Source organism: Ranitomeya imitator, chromosome 2 (assembly GCF_032444005.1).
Source record: "Ranitomeya imitator isolate aRanImi1 chromosome 2, aRanImi1.pri, whole genome shotgun sequence".
NCBI classification, from domain to species: domain Eukaryota; kingdom Metazoa; phylum Chordata; class Amphibia; order Anura; family Dendrobatidae; genus Ranitomeya; species Ranitomeya imitator.
The window spans coordinates 711,842,626-711,863,417 of NC_091283.1; the positions used below are offsets into that span (position 1 = coordinate 711,842,626).

Sequence of the window (20,792 nt, forward strand, 5' to 3'; positions counted from 1 at the left end):
ATTCTGGGTAAACCTGCTATTCTTTGTATTATGCTGCTTGCAAGTACTTTCCGTTTCAGGAAAGCATCCACTATGTATTTCCTTTAAGTAGAGGGCTTTTCGGTCTCTTTCGTCCCGCTACATTTAGCCCAACTTGGGTCTCTCCCTAAGGTGGCTAGCATGTATGTATCGCTTGCTCACCGAGCCCCACTCCATACAGCCAACCAATTCCAGCCCTGTGCTGATGAGGGCCTAAAGCCCGAAACACGTGTCCACAGGTAGGAATTGGTTGGCTGTGTAAATTTAGAAACTAATCCGCAGCATTGCACGCTTGGCGATTCCAAGCGCTGTGGATTAGACAGGGGTGGAAAGAGATGATTTGCATAGCTCCGCCTACTGCAAAGGATTCTGGGTAAACCTGCTATTCTTTGTATTATGCTGCTTGCAAGTACTTTCCGTTTCAGGAAAGCATCCACTATGTATTTCCTTTAAGTAGAGGGCTTTTCGGTCTCTTTCGTCCCGCTACATTTAGCCCAACTTGGGTCTCTCCCTAAGGTGGCTAGCATGTATGTATCGCTTGCTCACCGAGCCCCACTCCATACAGCCAACCAATTCCAGCCCTGTGCTGATGAGGGCCTAAAGCCCGAAACACGTGTCCACAGGTAGGAATTGGTTGGCTGTGTAAATTTAGAAACTAATCCGCAGCATTGCACGCTTGGCGATTCCAAGCGCTGTGGATTAGACAGGGGTGGAAAGAGATGATTTGCATAGCTCCGCCTACTGCAAAGGATTCTGGGTAAACCTGCTATTCTTTGTATTATGCTGCTTGCAAGTACTTTCCGTTTCAGGAAAGCATCCACTATGTATTTCCTTTAAGTAGAGGGCTTTTCGGTCTCTTTCGTCCCGCTACATTTAGCCCAACTTGGGTCTCTCCCTAAGGTGGCTAGCATGTATGTATCGCTTGCTCACCGAGCCCCACTCCATACAGCCAACCAATTCCAGCCCTGTGCTGATGAGGGCCTAAAGCCCAAAACACGTGTCCACAGGTAGGAATTGGTTGGCTGTGTAAATTTAGAAACTAATCCGCAGCATTGCACGCTTGGCGATTCCAAGCGCTGTGGATTAGACAGGGGTGGAAAGAGATGATTTGCATAGCTCCGCCTACTGCAAAGGATTCTGGGTAAACCTGCTATTCTTTGTATTATGCTGCTTGCAAGTACTTTCCGTTTCAGGAAAGCATCCACTATGTATTTAGATTTTTATGTAATTACATTTATTATTATACATCTTTTATAGCGCTATTTATTCCATGGCGCTTTACATGTGAAAAAGGGGGCAGATATAGACAAATACAATAAACATGAGCAAAAAACAAGGCACTAACAGGTACAGAAGGAGAGAGGACCCTGCCCGCGAGGGTTCACAGCCTGCAGGGGATGGGTGAGGATACACTAGGAGAGGGTAGAGCTGGTTGTGCAGTGGTTCAGTAAGTTGAGGATCACTGCAGGCCGTTGGCTTGTTGGAAGAGGTGAGTCTTCAGGTTCTTTTTGAAGGTTTCTATGGTAGGCGAGAGTCTGATGTGTTAGGGTAGAGAGTTCCAGAGTATAGGGGAAGCACGGGAGAAGTCTTGGATGCGGTTGTGGGAAGAAGAGATAAGAGGGATGTAGAGAAGGAGATCTTGTGAGGATCGAAGGTTGCATGTAGGAAAGTACTGGGAGACCATGTCACAGATGTATGGAGGAGACTGGTTGTGGATGGCTTTGCATGTCATAGTAAGGGTTTTGAGCTGGAGTTTCTGGACAATAGGAAGCCAGTGAAGGGCTTGGCATAGGTGAGAGTTTGGGGAATAGCGGGGTGACAGATAGTGTAGTCGGGCAGCAGAGTGTAGGATGGATCAGAGTGGTGCCATAGTGCTAGAGGGGAGGCCAGAGAGTAGGAGGTTGCAGTAGTCAAGGCGGGAGATGATAAGGGTGTGCACTAGTGTTTCTGTGGTTTCGTGGTCAAAGAATGCGTGGATTTTGGAAATATTTTTGAGTTTGATATGGCAGGAGGAGGCAAGAGCTTGGATATGTGGCTTGAAAGAGAGGGCAGAGTTGAGGATCATGCCGAGGCACCGAGCATACGGGACTGGAGAAAGTGAGCAGCCATTGACATTGATGGATAGGTCTGGTAGAGGGGTAGAGTGAGATGGAGGAAAGATAATGAATTCTGTTTTGTCCATGTTCAATTTTAGAAAGCGGGCAGAAAACAAGGCCGAGATAGCAGACAGACAGCGTGGGATTTTGCTGAGTAAGGAGGTGAGGTCAGGTCCGGATAGGTAGATCTGCATGTCATGGGCGTACAGATGATACTGCAGACTGTGGGATTCCATGAGCTGTCCCAGGCCAAAGGTGTAGATGGAGAAGAGTGGGGGTCCTAGAACTGAGCCTTGAGGAACACCGACAGACAAGGGGTGCGATGAAGAGGTGGTGTGGGAGAGGGAGACACTGAATGTTCGGTCTGTTAGATATGACGAGATCCAGGATAGGGACAAGTCTGTGATGCCAAGAGATGAGAATCTGTAGCAGGAAGGAGTGGTCCACAGTGTCAAAGGCAGAAGACAGGTCCAGGAGAAGGAGGACAGAGTAGTGTCACTTGCTCTTCGCAGTTAGTAGGTCATTGGTGACTTTAGTTATGTCAGTTTCATGAGTGATGGGGTCAAATGCCAGATTGTAACCAGTCAAAGAGGGAGCAGGAGGAGAGGTGGGAGGACAGTTCAAGATGGACATGCTGTTCCAATAGTTTTGAGACATAAGGGAGAAGAGATATTGGATGATAGCTAGACACAGAAGATGGGTCGAGGGAGGGCTTTTTGAGGATGGGTGTGATCTTGGAATGTTTGAAGGATGAGGGGAAGACACCAGTTGTGAGTGAGAGGTTGAAGAGGTGTTTTATGGTTGGGATGAAGATTGTGGCGAGGTTATGGATGAGGTGGAACAGGAGCTGATCAAGCGTGCTAGTGGTGAGGTGTGATCTTGACAGGAAGATGGAGAGCTGATCTGTCATGGTGGAGAAGTTGGTTTTGGAGGAACAGGGTTGAGCAGCTAAGAGAGGCATTGGGCGCTGTGGGTCAAAGCATTTTCTGATCCTATCAATCTTCTGTTTAAAGAAGGAGGCAAAGTCTTCAGTAGAAATGAGAAGGGAGGGAGGAAGTGCTGGGGAACGGACTAGCCAATTGAAAGCTTTTTATATGTCATCTATTTTATCCACTTCAAAAAGATGTCCAGGTTTTACATAAAATATGATGATTTTCATTTTCCTTGCTGCTTACTTTTTAGGTTTGCTATGTTAACACAGTCACTGACAGCAGATTATTGTTATTATTGTAATAAAGTGGAGAATTAAAACAAATATTGGCCCAGATAGGCAGGGTAAAGAGATGCTACAATATAACGATAATCTTCTGTATTCTGTACTTGGTGCATCTTGGACTATCAACACTCAACAAATGGAAATTGATGCAAATAATGAGCCAGTGGAGAGCTTAACTATGCTGGCACCAAGTTATTCCATATATTAAAGTTAATCTTCTGAACTGTGGTTGACCACAAAGTCACATTTATGTTTAATGCCAGAAAACTGATGAACGAGCATTAAATAATATTTTAGTGTCTTGAGACTCTTGACCAGTCTGTGCCAGTTTCCTTCTTACACACAGGTTCTTAATGAAAATCAAACAAGTGCAGTGTGTCTTATGACATCCTCTATCATGTTTTTTTGGAGGCTAGTATGACAATATGTCTGGAGAGTAGATTTTGATGGCTAAGGGTTGCCTATCGAGACATATCAGCATTTTGCATTGCCCACATAAGCCACTTTTGTCTAAAGATTCTCTACTACTTTCTCTACTCCCTCTGTAATTCCCAGGCTTGCAAATACATAACACACAGTATATAAGCAGTACTGTGAAAAAGTTTAGGCGAGAAACATTTAAAATATCGGTGTTAATTTAATAGTTTATTTTTACTAATTACCAAAATACGACGCAAATAAACAAAATAGTTTTTAGATTTTTATATGTACACTTTCACACAGGTTTTTGAAGACATTTGTTGGTCATAGTGAGATAAGGGCATTGTGGGGTTATATTATCACCTCCAAGACTTTGTTCTTCTTTCTTGTCACCTACCATACACCATGGCAATATTGAGCACAGCAACAAGACGACAAGACACAAGGTAGTCATACCGCATCAGTCTCTGCCCGGCAAAGATTTGAAAGTATATGTACTGTTTAAGCTCTTTTGAAGAAGCACCAAGAAATGGGCAATAATGAGTAGATGCACTGGTCAGCTGAGAAAACGTATCTATTTCATTAACTGCACTATCATGCTTACATCTCTGCAAAATCAGAAGATGTGCAGAACTGCTATCAGCTCAGAACTCTTAGTGACCAGTGAGATCCAGTTGTACACATCTACTAAAGTGAAACCTTCAACATGTAAACAAGTTCAAATGAATAACCTATGCAAGAAATCATGAGAACTGCAGAAAAATGGCACTCTGAACTGATAAATCAAAATGTGAAATATTTGTTAGTGTCATAATGCAGTTTGTTCATCAAAGGGCTGAAGAGAGGAACCCTGATATGTGTTTTCAGGCAACAGTGAAAAATGGTGGAGGTTCCATGAAAATTTGGAGTTTCATTTTAGTAAAAGGAGGTGGGGATTTTGTCTTGAGTAATGGGGTGCTTAATGCTCAGAAATATAGGCAGACACTTAAGGTACCGTTATACTAAACGATTTACCAACGATCACGACCAGCGATACGACCTGGTCGTGATCATTGGTAAGTCATTGTGTGGTCGCTAGGGAGCTGTCACACAGACAGCTCTCTCCAGCGACCAACGATCCAGGGAAAGACTTCGGCATCGTTGAAACTGTCTTCAACGATGCCGAAGTCCCCCTGCAGCACCCGGGTAACCAGGGTAAACATCGGGTTACTAAGTGCAGGGCCGCGCTTAGTAACCCGATATTTACCCTGGTTACGATTGTAAAAGTAAAAAAAAAAACAGTACATACTCACATTCTGATGTCTGTCACGTCCCCCGCCGGTGTCAACAGGGTTAAAAATGCTTTTGGCAGGAGCGCTGCTAATGCACGCGCTCCGCCCGAGAGCTTCCCTGCACTGACTGTCAGCGCCGGCCCTGCGCTTAGTAACCCGATATTTACCCTGGTTACAAGTGAACACATCGCTGGATCAGCGTCACAAACGCCGATCCAGCGATGACAGCAGGTGATCAGCGACCAAAATAAGGTCCTGATCATTCCCTAGCGACCAACGATCTCCCAGCAGGGGCCTGATTGTTGGTTGCTGTTACACATAACAAGATCGTTAGCGGGATCGTTGCTACGTCACAAAAAGTGTGACATTGCAATGATATCCTTAACGATATTGTTATGTGTGAAGGTACCTTTAGCATCATGCAATAACATCAGGGAGGCATCTGACTGGTTTCAAATATATTGTGTATCAAGACAACAACCTTAAACATATTACCAATGCAATTAACCCATACATGTACAGCGCAAGTTGGAAGCAGTTGTGTGGAGTAGGCTCCTGGGTTGAGCCTGACAGATCATAAATAATCTTTATTTTTAAATAAACATATTCCACAGCACTTTACAGTTTGCAAACATTACCATCACTGTCCTCAATGGTTCTCACAAACTAAATTCCCTATCAGTATGTCTTTGGAATGTGGGAGGAAACCGGAGTACCCAGAGGAAACTCAAACAAACATGGGGAGAACATACAAACTCCTTGTAGATGTAGTCTTTGGTGGGATTTGAACCCAGGCCCCCAGTGCTGCAAGGCCACAGTGCTAACCACTGAGCCACTGTGCTGCCCTGTCATAGTTCATGGGTCATGTGTTACAGTCATGACTTGCCTCTAACAATCCCGGCATTTAACACATGTTGGCATCTGGGCATGCCATTCCATATGCCTATCGGTGCCTCATTATGTAGTCATTAGTCACCGATGGGTTGTTATGACAGTCGGGAGTCTGCTGCAGAGTGTCATTATAGGGTTCTTTCTAAACTCTACTTATGGCTGAGCTGAAAGGGAGGGCATAATTTTTACCATATGCAGTGACGCTGGGGCACCGCTGTGTAAATCACAAGCTATTGCAAGATCACAGCTTCAAGTCCCTTAGGGGACTAACAAGAGTATTTAAATGCAAAAAAAGAAGTTTTATAAAAAATATATACCGTATATACTCGAGCATAAGCCGAGATTTTCAGCCCATTATTTTAAACTGACAGTTCCCCTCTCGGCTTATACTCGAGTCGTCCCAGGGGGTTGCGGGGGAGGGAGAGCAGCAGGAATCGGCGGCTGTCACATCATACTCACCCACTCCTCGTGCGATCACTGCAAGTCTTCCCTGCATCACTCCGTTGTCCTGGTGCCTGCCTGCAGCTCTTCCTGTGTTCAGTGGTCATGTGGTACCAGTCCTTAAAGTAATGAATATGGATGTGTCTCCACTCCCATAGGCATGGAGCGCATATTCATTACTCTAATGAGCAGTACCATCTGACCGCTCAGCACTGAAAGGAGCTGCTGTCCCGGGATGACAGAGAAACAGGGACGTGCCAGGAGAGGGTGAGTATGACGGGGAGGTGAGCCATGCGATATTCACCTGTCCCTGTTCCACCACCGGGCTCTGTCTTCCGTGTCCTCTGGCTGTGACATTCTGGTCAGAGGGAGTGATAACGTGTTTAGTGCGTGCCCTTAATGGAGCATTAGATGGGGCATATTTTAATATGGAGCATCTTATGGGGCCCATAATGAACTGTATAGACCATTATATGAGGTTCTTGATTCAATATGGATATTTAAAAACCTTTACCCTGCTGATGTCTCAATTAATTTTACTTTTATTGATATTTATTTTTATTTTTGAAATTTTCCAGTAGTTGGCTTCATTTCCCACTCTAGACTTATACTCGAGTCAATAAGTTTTCCCAGTTTTTTGTGGCAAAATTAGGGGCCTTGGCTTATACTTGGGTCGGCTTATAGTCGAGTATTTACGGTATATATAAAAGCTCACCTTCCTTTTTCCCCATTATATATATACCTACAAAAAATTAAGAGACCACTGCAAAATGTTCAGTTTGTTTGATTTTTCTCTTTATAGGTATATTTTTGAGTAAAATGTAAATTGTTCTTTTATTCTATAAACTACTGACAACATGTCTCCGAATTTCCAAGCAATTTTTTATTTTTTTTTTCTGAAAAGGAGAAATGGTAAAAATTAGAAAAAAAGCAGTGCTTTCAAACCTCAAATAATGCAAAGAAAACAAGTTCATAATCATTTAGAAACAACAATACTAATGTTTTGACTCGGGTAGAGTTCAGAAACCAATATTTTGTGGAATAACCATGATTTTTAATCACAGTTTTCATGCATCTTGGCATGCTTTCCACCAGTCTTTCACAATGCTTCTGGCACCAAAATTTAAGCAGTTCTTCTTTGTTTGATGGCTTGTGACTATCCATTATCCTCTTGATTACATTCCAGAGGCTTTCAATGGGGTTCAGGTCTGGAGATTGGGCTGCCCATGACAGGGTTTAGATGTGGTGGTGTCTTAATTTTTGCCCGAGCTGTATGTATATATATATATATATATATATATATATATATATGTGTGTACCGTATATACTCGAGTATAAGCCGACCCGAGTATAAGCCGACCCCCCTAATTTTGCCACAAAAAACTGGGAAAACTTATTGACTCGAGTATAAGCCTAGGGTGGAAATGCAGCATTTACCGGTGAATTTCAAAAATAAAAATAGATCATTATTTCCCCATAGCTGTGCCATATAGTGCTCTACACCGTTCATTATTTCCCCATAGCTGTGCCCCATATAGTGCTCTGCACCGTTCATTGTGCCCCATAGCTGTGCCATATACGGTGCTCTGCACCGTTCATTGTGCCCCATTGCTGTGCCATATACAGTGCTCTGCACCGTTCATTGTGCCCCATTGCTGTGCCATATACGGTGCTCTGCACCGTTCATTGTGCCCCATTGTTGTGCCATATACGGTGCTCTGCACCGTTCATTGTGCCCCATTGCTGTGCCATATACAGTGCTCTGCACCGTTCATTGTGCCCCATTGCTGTGCCATATACGGTGCTCTGCACCGTTCATTGTGCCCCATTGCTGTGCCATATACGGTGCTCTGCACCGTTCATTGTGCCCCATTGCTGTGCCATATACAGTGCTCTGCACCGTTCATTGTGCCCCATATCTGTGCCCATATACGGTGCTCTGCTCCGTTCATTGTGCCCCATTGCTGTGCCATATACGGTGCTCTGCACCGTTCATTGTGCCCCATTGCTGTGCCATATACGGTGCTTTGCACCGTTCATTGTGCCCCATTGCTGTGCCATATACGGTGCTCTGCACCGTTCATTGTGCCCCATTGCTGTGCCATATACGGTGCTCTGCACCGTTCATTGTGCCCCATTGCTGTGCCATATACGGTGCTCTGCACCGTTCATTGTGCCCCATAGAAATCTCTGCCGCCGCTGCTGCAATAAAAAAAAAACACATACTCACCTCCCTTGATTGCAGCTCCCGGCGTCTCGTTCCGGCGCCTCCATCTTCCCGGCGTCTCTGCTCTGACTGATCAGGCAGAGGGCGCCGCGCACACTGTATGCGTCATCGCGCCCTCTGCCTGAACAGTCAGAGCGCAGACGCCGGGAAGATGGAGGCGCCGGCCGGGAAGATGGAGCGGCGCCCGGCGGCTGGAACGAGGACAGGTAACATAGTAACATAGTAACATAGTTAGTAAGGCCGAAAAAAGACATTTGTCCATCCAGTTCAGCCTATATTCCATCATAATAAATACCCAGATCTACGTCCTTCTACAGAACCTAATAATTGTATGATACAATATTGTTCTGCTCCAGGAAGACATCCAGGCCTCTCTTGAACCCCTCGACTGAGTTCGCCATCACCACCTCCTCAGGCAAGCAATTCCAGATTCTCACTGCCCTAACAGTAAAGAATCCTCTTCTATGTTGGTGGAAAAACCTTCTCTCCTCCAGACGCAAAGAATGCCCCCTTGTGCCCGTCACCTTCCTTGGTATAAACAGATCCTCAGCGAGATATTTGTATTGTCCCCTTATATACTTATACATGGTTATTAGATCGCCCCTCAGTCGTCTTTTTTCTAGACTAAATAATCCTAATTTCGCTAATCTATCTGGGTATTGTAGTTCTCCCATCCCCTTTATTAATTTTGTTGCCCTCCTTTGTACTCTCTCTAGTTCCATTATATCCTTCCTGAGCACCGGTGCCCAAAACTGGACACAGTAAACCATGTGCGGTCTAACTAGGGATTTGTACAGAGGCAGTATAATGCTCTCATCATGTGTATCCAGACCTCTTTTAATGCACCCCATGATCCTGTTTGCCTTGGCAGCTGCTGCCTGGCACTGGCTGCTCCAGGTAAGTTTATCATTAACTAGGATCCCCAAGTCCTTCTCCCTGTCAGATTTACCCAGTGGTTTCCCGTTCAGTGTGTAATGGTGATATTGATTCCCTCTTCCCATGTGTATAACCTTACATTTATCATTGTTAATCCTCATCTGCCACCTTTCAGCCCAAGTTTCCAACTTATCCAGATCCATCTGTAGCAGAATACTATCTTCTCTTGTATTAACTGCTTTACATAGTTTTGTATCATCTGCAAATATCGATATTTTACTGTGTAAACCTTCTACCAGATCATTAATGAATATGTTGAAGAGAACAGGTCCCAATACTGACCCCTGCGGTACCCCACTGGTCACAGCGACCCAGTTAGAGACTATACCATTTATAACCACCCTCTGCTTTCTATCACTAAGCCAGTTACTAACCCATTTACACACATTTTCCCCCAGACCAAGCATTCTCATTTTGTGTACCAACCTCTTGTGCGGCACGGTATCAAATGCTTTGGAAAAATCGAGATATACCACGTCCAATGACTCACCGTGGTCCAGTCTATAGCTTACCTCTTCATAAAAACTGATTAGATTGGTTTGACAGGAGCGATTTCTCATAAACCCATGCTGATATGGAGTTAAACAGTTATTCTCATTGAGATAATCCAGAATAACATCCCTCAGAAACCCTTCAAATATTTTACCAACAATAGAGGTTAGACTTACTGGCCTATAATTTCCAGGTTCACTTTTAGAGCCCTTTTTGAATATTGGCACCACATTTGCTATGCGCCAGTCCTGCGGAACAGACCCTGTCGCTATAGAGTCACTAAAAATAAGAAATAATGGTTTATCTATTACATTACTTAGTTCTCTTAGTACTCGTGGGTGTATGCCATCCGGACCCGGAGATTTATCTATTTTAATCTTATTTAGCCGGTTTCGCACCTCTTCTTGGGTTAGATTGGTGACCCTTAATATAGGGTTTTCATTGTTTCTTGGGATTTCACCTAGCATTTCATTTTCCACCGTGAATACCGTGGAGAAGAAGGTGTTTAATATGTTAGCTTTTTCCTCGTCATCTACAACCATTCTTTCCTCACTATTTTTTAAGGGGCCTACCTTTTCAGTTTTTATTCTTTTACTATTGATATAGTTGAAGAACAGTTTGGGATTAGTTTTACTCTCCTTAGCAATGTGCTTCTCTGTTTCCTTTTTGGCAGCTTTAATTAGTTTTTTAGATAAAGTATTTTTCTCCCTATAGTTTTTTAGAGTTTCAATGGTGCCATCCTGCTTTAGTAGTGCAAATGCTTTCTTTTTACTGTTAATTGCCTGTCTTACTTCTTTGTTTAGCCACATTGGGTTTTTCCTATTTCTAGTCCTTTTATTCCCACAAGGTATAAACCGCTTACACTGCCTATAGTGAATATGCTATACTTACCTAGTCCTGGCGATCCTCGCGCTGTCCCTCTGCCTGGTCTTCGGTGCCGCAGCTCTTCCTGTCAGCGGTCACCGGCACCGCTGATTAGAGGAATGAATAGGCGGCTCCGCCCCTATGGGAGGTGGAGCCGCTTATTCATATCTCTAATGAGCGGTCCCACGTGACCGCTGAAGAGGGGAAGAAGCTGCAGCACAGAAGCCCGTGGGACGGCAGGGACAGCGCGAGGATCGCTGGGACTAGGTAAGTATACCTCAGCGCCCTCACCCCCTCACCCGCCGACCCTGCCACCCACATTGACTCGAGTATAAGCCGAGAAAGGCACTTTCAGCCCAAAAATTTGGGCTGAAAATCTCGGCTTATACTCGAGTATATACGGTATATATATATATATATATATATATATATATATATTTAAATACAGATATGTGGTATCTCCGCATTCAGAAAAGTCTGACCTATCAAAATATAGAAATAATTGAACAGTAAGCGCCATAAAAAAATTAAGAGTGCTAAGTCCTGAAATGGTATGACTGAAAATGTCTCATCCCGCCAAAAATTAACTTCATAGACCGAAAAATGAAATCTTAAGGGTCTCAGAAAATGGCAACAACCCCCTCAATTTATTTCACTATTTGTTAGGTGTCGACTTCCCACCGCTACACAGGGGGAATTTTGAACCATCTCTGCTGGTCTCCCATTCTCCTCAAGCAGCAGTGGAGCCTGCTCAGCAGAGACGTCTGTCCCAGTGTCTGGCTCAAGCTGACATTGTATGGCTTGTTACTGCTGTCCTTCCAGGCTCAGCCATTGTAATCAGTACTGATCAGCGGCGAGCAGGCACTCCTGGGACTAAGCCCTGCTTTTCTTCTTCTGAGCATGCCCAAGGGACAACCTCTCATTGGAGGTCAGGGGTCACATGCTCAGGTCCTGTAGCAGCTCCTATTGGACCACTAGAAAGGTCCTGGAGAACTTCCGCTATAGAAGGTTCGCATGGTGGCACCGCCATGCGCTAGTATAAACTTGCTAAGGTGTGTGTGTGTGTGGATTTATGCCTGTCGATGGATGAAAACTCCATCGCTTGTCTTGTTGACTGTTCGAGAATGGTGGAAGCTACCTAGCGCCTGACAGTGCTATCCCGCACATCTAGCACACGATATTGCGTCTGTTAGCAGTGACCACCAATGCGGCACCGTGTGCTAATGGAGCACTTTCTTGGACCAAGTTTGGGTGGTTAGTGGTGTCCACCAGAGCGGTGCTGCAGGCACTCTTGTGCAGTAAATTATTAGTTCTGTTCTGACAACCAGTCAGTGTAGGGTGGGATTTCCTGCTTGGACTCTGCATCTGACTCAGGGCATGGGCTCAAAAGCCATCGAGGGTCAGAGCGAGTCCAATCACCAGTCTAGTGGGGGTGATTCATAGGGATCACACCAGCGTCTTTCAGCTGCACCCTGTGACTGCTAACAGGGCACAGCATTTATTTGGGGACTCTGTGAAGCAAAATGTTCGCTTCCATTCACACTGGGTGAGGTCTGACCAATGTATGAGCAAGTGTCCCTCCGCCATTTCACAGCAGCAGGTTCTATCTCTGCACGGTGGACCCAGGGCTGCGAACGCACCTTATACCATCCTTATCATTATTTGGTGCGTTCCTCCAACCCTAGCATTATTAACATAATAAAAAAACTAGACATGTTTGGTATTGAACTAATTGTACCGATTAACAGAATCATATTGCAAGGCCATTTTTACCATTGCTCCCAAAAAACAATGTCAGAATTGCGGGGTTTTTTCACAATCTTTCCTCACCTAGAATTTTTTTCCCATTTTCCAGTAATCTATGCGGTAAAATGAATGGTGCCAATCAAAAGTACAAGTTGTCCAACTAAAAAACAATAACTCATATGTTGACAGAAAAAAAATGTGTTGGATGTGGGAAGAAGGGGACAAAAATGTGAAGACACAGAAATAGTCTTGAAAAACTATTTTCAGTGTAAAGTCGAACAAAGCTTCCTTGAAGTGATGATTTAGCTACAAAATAGCCCTGCTTTCAGCATCACAAGACTGCCTGGATATTCATGAAGAGATTGTAGGATATTTGCAAGCTTACCTGCTTGGAGGATCTGTGGTTAGTCCTCTAAGATGTTTGGTACAATCTTCCTGCTGAGTTCCTTCAAAAACTCTGTGCCAGTGTACCTAAAAGAATAAATAATGTTTTTAAGGGTAATCACGTCAAGTGCAGGTTTAAATTATATTTATTTTTAGTTTATTCAATCATGGCCACTTCTGTCATGATGCTAGATGAACAGATTGGCAAAGATGGTGTTAGAAAGTGTCACTCAGGCAATAAAATTTTGCTGCCTCCTAGGAGTAGGGTTCAATAGGTTCTCAGCAGTACTTCTAGCTGATTAGTAAACTAACAAAAGAGAAGATACATGTTAGATATCAGAAAACCTTTTTGACAGTGAGGGTGATCAATGAGTAGATCAGGCTGCCATGAGAGTTGGTGAGATCTCTTTGAATGTAAGTCTTTAAACAGAGGCTAGACAGACATCTGTCTGAGGTGGTTTAGTGAATCCTGCATTGAGCAGGGGGCACAATGACCCTGGAGGTCCCTTCCAACACTAACATTCTATGACTCTTTGATCACAGTAGTACAGTACGGATTGGGAGCATTATAAAGGCACAATATTGGGAAGAGTACAATGGAAGGGCACAGCATGGAGAGTGATCAATGTGGGGGGTTACAGGGTGAGGAAATAGTATGGTGAGGGGACAGCATAAGGGAACTGAAGTTGAAAACAGTGTTGGGGACAGTGTGCAGATGAGGATAGCATCATGGGGAAGGGCATCATTTAAACTTTTGCCACATGCAGCATAAAAGCTAGAATGAACCCTGCATTCACTTTTCATTTTGTTAATTCATAAATAATAAACTATTAACATTTCTGTTTTTGAATGCATTCATACTTTGCAGCATTTTTTACACACATGCCTAAAATATCAGTAGCTAATTTTATAAATGCTAAATATGATTGGAAAAAAGGAAAGTGTAAGTGATCAATTTGTGGTAGTCTTCTTACATATTTTTCATTTGCTACAAGTGCCAGAATTTTAACCCTTGCGAGGTAAAATTGTAGAAGCAATATATAATGTCTACTGCCATCTGCATTGTGCTGTGAAAAGTTCCCTCTCCCCTCAACACTGGGAGAAATGAAGCCTATGCCTATGGAAACTACTTAAAAAATAAATGAACAAAAGAATATTGGTTACCGTGGACAATTCTGTTTTATGAGGATGGGGCAATCAGTAGAGATAAGAGATGGTGCAATAATGGCACATTTTATAATGGGGCTATATACTATATATATAAGTTAAGGTACCGTCACACTGAACGATATCGCTAGCGATCCATGACGTTGCAGCGTCCTGGCTAGCGATATCGTTCAGTTTGACAGGCAGCAGCGATCAGGATCCTGCTGTGATGTCGTTGGTCGCTGCAGAAAGTCCAGCACTTTATTTGGTCGCTGGACCTCCTGCAGACATTGTCTTCACTGGTAACCAGGGTAAACATCGGGTTACTAAGCGCAGGGCCGCGCTTAGTAACCCGATGTTTACCCTGGTTACCATTGTAAAAGTAAAAAAAACACTACATACTTACCTTCCGCTGTCTGTCCCTGGCGCTGTGCTTCTGCACTGGCTGTTAGCGCCGGCCAGCCGGAAAGCACAGCGGTGACGTCACCGCTCTGCTTTCCGGCCGCTGTGCTCACAGTCAGTGCAGGAAAGCACAGCGCCGGGGACAGACAGCGGAAGGTAAGTATGTAGTGTTTTTTTTTTACTTTTACAATGGTAACCAGGGTAAACATCGGGTTACTAAGCGCAGCCCTAAGTAAGTGGAATTAAGTATGTAGTGTTTGGTTTTTTTACTTTTACGATGGTAACCAGGGTAAACATCGGGTTACTAAGCGCGGCCCTGCGCTTAGTAACCCGATGTTTAGGCTGGTTACCGGCATCGTTGGTCGCTGGAGAGCTGTCTGTTTGACAGCTCTCCAGCGACCAAACAGCGACGCTGCAGCGATCGGCATCGTTGTCGGTATCGCTGCAGCGTCGCTTAGTGTGACGGTACCTTTAGTGGAAAATGTGTGGTCATATCACAACTGGCAATTCTGTATTATCACAACTATATTCTCATTATTGTGTAGAACAACATCTCCACCCAAGCCACCATACAATTTGGTCTTCAATCTTAATGATGCAGTCAAGGAATCTAGACCAGAATAATGCTGTGCAATAATGATATAATGATTTCTTTGCTTCATCAAGCTTCCTCGAGGTACAATGGTCATGGAAGAAAGGGTTCATTGGGAGTAAAGTTAATTTTTATGGATGAGAATCAATACTGTCAGCACAACAATAGGTATACTATTTTATGGCACAATTATGTGGATATTCAATACCTACAGTGGGGCAAAAAAGTATTTAGTCAGTCAGCAATAGTGCAAGTTCCACCACTTAAAAAGATGAGAGGCGTCTGTAATTTACATCATAGGTAGACCTCAACTATGGGAGACAAACTGAGAAAAAAAAATCCAGAAAATCACATTGTCTGTTTTTTTTAACATTTTATTTGCATTTTATGGTGGAAAATAAGTATTTGGTCAGAAACAAACAATCAAGATTTCTGGCTCTCACAGACCTGTAACTTCATCTTTAAGAGTCTCCTCTTTCCTCCACTCATTACCCGTAGTAATGGCACCTGTTTAAACTTGTTATCAGTATAAAAAGACACCTGTGCACACCCTCAAACAGTCTGACTCCAAACTCCACTATGGTGAAGACCAAAGAGCTGTCAAGGGACACCAGAAACAAAATTGTAGCCCTGCACCAGGCTGGGAAGACTGAATCTGCAATAGCCAACCAGCTTGGAGTGAAGAAATCAACAGTGGGAGCAATAATTAGAAAATGGAAGACATACAAGACCACTGATAATCTCCCTCGATCTGGGGCTCCACGCAAAATCCCACCCCGTGGGGTCAGAATGATCACAAGAACGGTGAGCAAAAATCCCAGAACTACGCGGGGGGACCTAGTGAATGAACTGCAGAGAGCTGGGACCAATGTAACAAGGCCTACCATAAGTAACACACTACGCCACCATGGACTCAGATCCTGCAGTGCCAGACGTGTCCCACTGCTTAAGCCAGTACATGTCCGGGCCCGTCTGAAGTTTGCTAGAGAGCATTTGGATGATCCAGAGGAGTTTCGGGAGAATGTCCTATGGTCTGATGAAACCAAACTGGAACTGTTTGGTAGAAACACAACTTGTCGTGTTTGGAGGAAAAAGAATACTGAGTTGCATCCATCAAACACCATACCTACTGAAAAGCATGGTGGTGGAAACATCATGCTTTGGGGCTGTTTCTCTGCAAAGGGGCAAGGACGACTGATCCGGGTACATGAAAGAATGAATGGGGCCATGTATCGTGAGATTTTGAGTGCAAACCTCCTTCCATCAGCAAGGGCATTGAAGATGAAACGTGGCTGGGTCTTTCAACATGACAATGATCCAAAGCACACCGCCAGGGCAACGAAGGAGTGGCTTCGTAAGAAGCATTTCAAGGTCCTGGAGTGGCCTAGCCAGTCTCTAGATCTCAACCCTATAGAAAACCTTTGGAGAGAGTTGAAAGTCCGTGTTGCCAAGCGAAAAGCCAAAAACATCACTGCTCTAGAGGAGATCTGCATGGAGGAATGGGCCAACATACCAACAACAGTGTGTGGCAACCTTGTGAAGACTTACAGAAAACGTTTGACCTCTGTAATTGCCAACAAAGGATATATTACAAAGTATTGAGATGAAATTTTGTTTCTGACCAAATACTTATTTTCCACCATAGTATGCAAATAAAATGTTAAAAAACAGACAATGTGATTTTCTGGATTTTTTTTTCTCAGTTTGTCTCCCATAGTTGAGGTCTACCTATGATGTAAATTACAGACGCCTCTCATCTTTTTAAGTGGTGGAACATGCACTATTGCTGACTGACTAAATACTTTTTTGCCCCACTGTATTTGCTAGCTCTCAGCTGCATTGATAAATGCTCTTATATGGCTTTCATTTTTTTCACAAACCTTCACCAAAACCATTAGAAATAGCTAAAAAGTCTGGCTTCTCTACTTCATGTGAAACTGAACAAGCAAAGTAATGGAATACATTTTTCATTTTTTTTTATTTCATCTCTTCATTGTGGAGATATCAGCAAAGTTTTGGCACATAGCGAGTTAATTTTAGTTAGGTCCAATTGGCTGCTATTAGATACTTTCACTTTCTGACAACGTCCACTTAGACTTAACAAAGTTAACTGATTATGTGCTAATACTTTCAATACAGATATCGCCGCAAACCTAAAGGCAAAATAAGATACAAAAGAAATACAAATTATTTTGCTTTGCAGCTGCAATTAAATGGTGTGTCCAGTTCAATATGAAAAAAATGCCGAAAGGTCCTTTTTAAGGAAAAGCAATGGTTACACTTGGAATTGTTGTTACACTTGGAATTGTTGTTAAAGGGGTATTCCCATCTCCACAATCCTATCCTAATATGTATTAGGTGTAATAATAATAACAATAATAATATTAGCAAATACCTCCAATTAGAAATGTATAATTCTTCTGATTTGCTAGGTCTCTTTCCTCATGTGCTGGCATGGCAGAACCTCCAGTATCCATGGTTATGACCACTAACAACTAGGTAATTGTCACTTCATCAGTGGACACAACCATGGACACCTAAGGTCATACAATGCCTGCACATGAAGAAAGAGACATAGCAACAAAAACTACTACATTTCTAATTGGAGGTATTTGCTAACATTATTATTATTACACCTACTACATACTGGGATTAAATCTTGGAGATGGGAATATCTCTTAAGGTTCTATTATTTTTCTGTTCTAAGAAGTCTAGAGTATTTGGCCAGTCACATACGACCCTGCTACTTCCACTAGTATCAAATTTCTACATTTTTGCAACTAGTTCTTGTTACTTTCTGTAAATAAGCTACTGTAATGCTTTGATAAAACTCTGGAAGACACAGCACGTTTTTATTTTATTTTGGAAATATAGAGTTTTTAATGATTAATCTACATTAACATTAATTGCATTAACCTAACGATCCCTGTGTGGCCTATATTAAAAAAAAAAAAAAAAAAAAATTAATTAACTGGTTCATGCAGCTTTACATGAACACCCAAGCCTTACACTATGGCTGGTCCGAATAACTATAGCAATTGTTACCATCCACCTCTCGTGTCTCCCCTTTTCCTCATAGTTTGTAAGCTTACGAGCAGGGCCCTCACTCCTCTTGATATCTGTTTTGAACTGTATTTCTGTTATGCTGTAATGTCTATTGTATGTACAAGTCCCCTCTATAATTTGTAAAGCGCTGCGGAATATGTTGGCGCTATATAAATAAAAATTATTATTATTATTATTACATCATGTCTCTCTTTTGTCTCTTTAGGTGCTCCTCCACTGATTTGACTCAACTACAGAATAGTTCAATAAATATGCAACTGCGCTCAAAGGAAACACAATCCTATTTTAAAACCATGGATCAAAAGGACCGTGTCGGTTTTTCATCATCTAGGGCCAGCTCTATTCCTATCATACCCTCAGTGGGGCTAGATGATGCCTGTCTGCAAATGCAGAATGTTACTGAAATGGCAGGTGTCAAACTGTGCAAAAACTCATATTCAAGTGAACTTGTGAAGGTGAACATTACACCTAGCAACTGTCTTATAGCAGAGCAAAAAGAAGTCAAAATTTTGCTCGAAACCGTGCAAGAGCAGATCCAAATTCTGACCGATGCAAGAAGAAGGTCAGAGGACATGGAAATCACTTGTCTAGAGGTGGAGGAAAGTGCCAGTGAAAATACAGCTTTCCTGCCCCTGAGCCCAAAAGCAAAAACTGACCCAGAGGCACAATTTGTCTTAAGAAATGAAACGCATAGGGACTCAATGCTTCATGTGTGATTTTGGCTTCGGACTATTCTGTTGGATGCTTAGCGTAACAGATTATGTGAGAAAAACATGATGAAAGGAAATAAATTATTTATATGCATTAATTTAAGAGCATCTACATAGAAGAAACCAAATAGTCTATCGCCCTCATATCATAATGTTTTCTAAACAAAATATTTTTTTAAGGGAAAGAAAAGTTTGTGGAGTGGCAAAGCATACAATGGATACATTGATGTGATAAATTATATACTATGATTGATTTCTAGCTCCTTTGAATGCTGGCGGGTGTTTCATTCAAAATGCTTTAAAACTTCTTCCAGGTGCAAAGTATTTAGAATTTACCATTGGGGGTCAACATGATCTATCCACCAAAAGGGCCAAAAGCATCACCATTTGGAGACCATAATTGTATTTTGTTACATGACAACTATCCCAATGAAAGAATTACAGTTACATTGTGTGTTCGGTTTTCCTGTTGTGTTAATTTCAATGCTTCTCATTTCTGGACACTTAACATTCACATGTGCCAAAATACATGCTTGCCTATTAAACACAAGAGATGCCTGACCATGACTAGAATTTGGGAGTGACAAAGAGATGACTAAAATCTTGTTTAACACAATCGTCCTGCATCTGTCAATCAAATAAAGGTATATTACGTATCACCTATGAACATAGCACAACAGCAATACAGGCTTAAGCTTTTTATTGTAACAAGTGGAAGTTACATTTGTTCTTCGCTTAACATTTTGTTCAATGTTTAAATCAATTATAAGGTCTTAAGCTTCTGATGAATTGGTATAAAGATTCAAGGAAATATTCAACAACATTACTAAGGGCTCAGATTATGATTGAAGAATCAGCAATGTTTTGGAAAATGTTTTTTGTGCAATTTTTCGCAGAGGAAGGAAGGACAAGACACTTTCTCAGCTGGAAATTTCTATGTGAATAGAAAAACTACTGAAATCATAATCATACTGCAGAGATATTTCACTGTTTTTTGCCAGTTTAATATATATAAAAGGGTTGTCTTATAAAAAAAACTGATGATGAGAGCCAATTTCACCATGGAAAGCTTTTTTTTAAAAAAAATTATAGAATTATATGCAGCCTTTCTGATGAATGGCCATCCATGTCATACATGAGTGTGTCAGATATTAAACTTGTCAGTGATTTTTTTCTTGCCTCTTAGAGGGTGGTTCATGGCTATATGATGTCCATATGCTATACTAGGGCATATCGGAAATGGTTATCTAATGAGACAATCCCTTTCGTGATGAAAACCAATGCAGAGGTAACTAAAGCCCTAACTGATTAGTTTTAATGTGTGATGTCCTTGATGTTTTCTCCTTCACATAAAACTGTTTTGTAATGTCTAATAATAATTCTATTATTTAGGCAGCCTTGACATATTCCATTTCAAAAGATATGTGTACAAATAAAACCAGGCATTATAATGAAAGCCCAGCTTACAAGAGCTAACAATTTGTGAGGCAATAAGGAAGATACAAGGGGTAAAAGCACTTTATTTGTTCTGTACCTACCCATTATTTACAGTACAAGGTATGGCGCTAACAACTACATGAACCAGTCATGATCCAGAGTTTGTGCAGGTCAGACACTGTGTAAAGCACATCAGGAGCCATAAAATGTGGGAAATACTGATGAATTAAAGAATTAGATTCAAAGGAATATTGGTGAAAAACAAACACATTTAACCAATACAATTTTTATGCCTACCATAAAAGTTGTGCCTTTAGGGCATGCATAAAAGTGTGGAATTAAACCAATCATCCAGTATACAGCAACTTGGAGAACTGATGCAGCACAATAAAGTACAGTATAAACTCATGTATAAGCTGAGTTTTTCAGCACTTTTT

The 20,792-nt window shown here is 42.3% G+C and overlaps 1 protein-coding gene across 2 annotated transcripts in view; it reads left to right on the forward strand.

Annotated features, from left to right (window-relative positions):
- NRG3 (neuregulin 3) overlaps positions 1 to 19,992 on the forward strand; it is a 1,535,957-nt gene extending 1,515,965 nt beyond the window's left edge. Inside the window, exon 9 of one of the 2 annotated variants that reach the window (XM_069753133.1) lies at positions 18,414 to 19,992. In XM_069753133.1, the coding sequence (XP_069609234.1) occupies positions 18,414 to 18,924 (511 nt within the window). In that variant the 3' untranslated portion in view covers positions 18,925 to 19,992. The remainder of the gene's footprint in view (positions 1 to 18,413) is intronic. The other variant, XM_069753134.1, reaches the window with a different exon arrangement.
- The last annotated feature ends 800 nt before the right edge of the window (positions 19,993 to 20,792 follow it).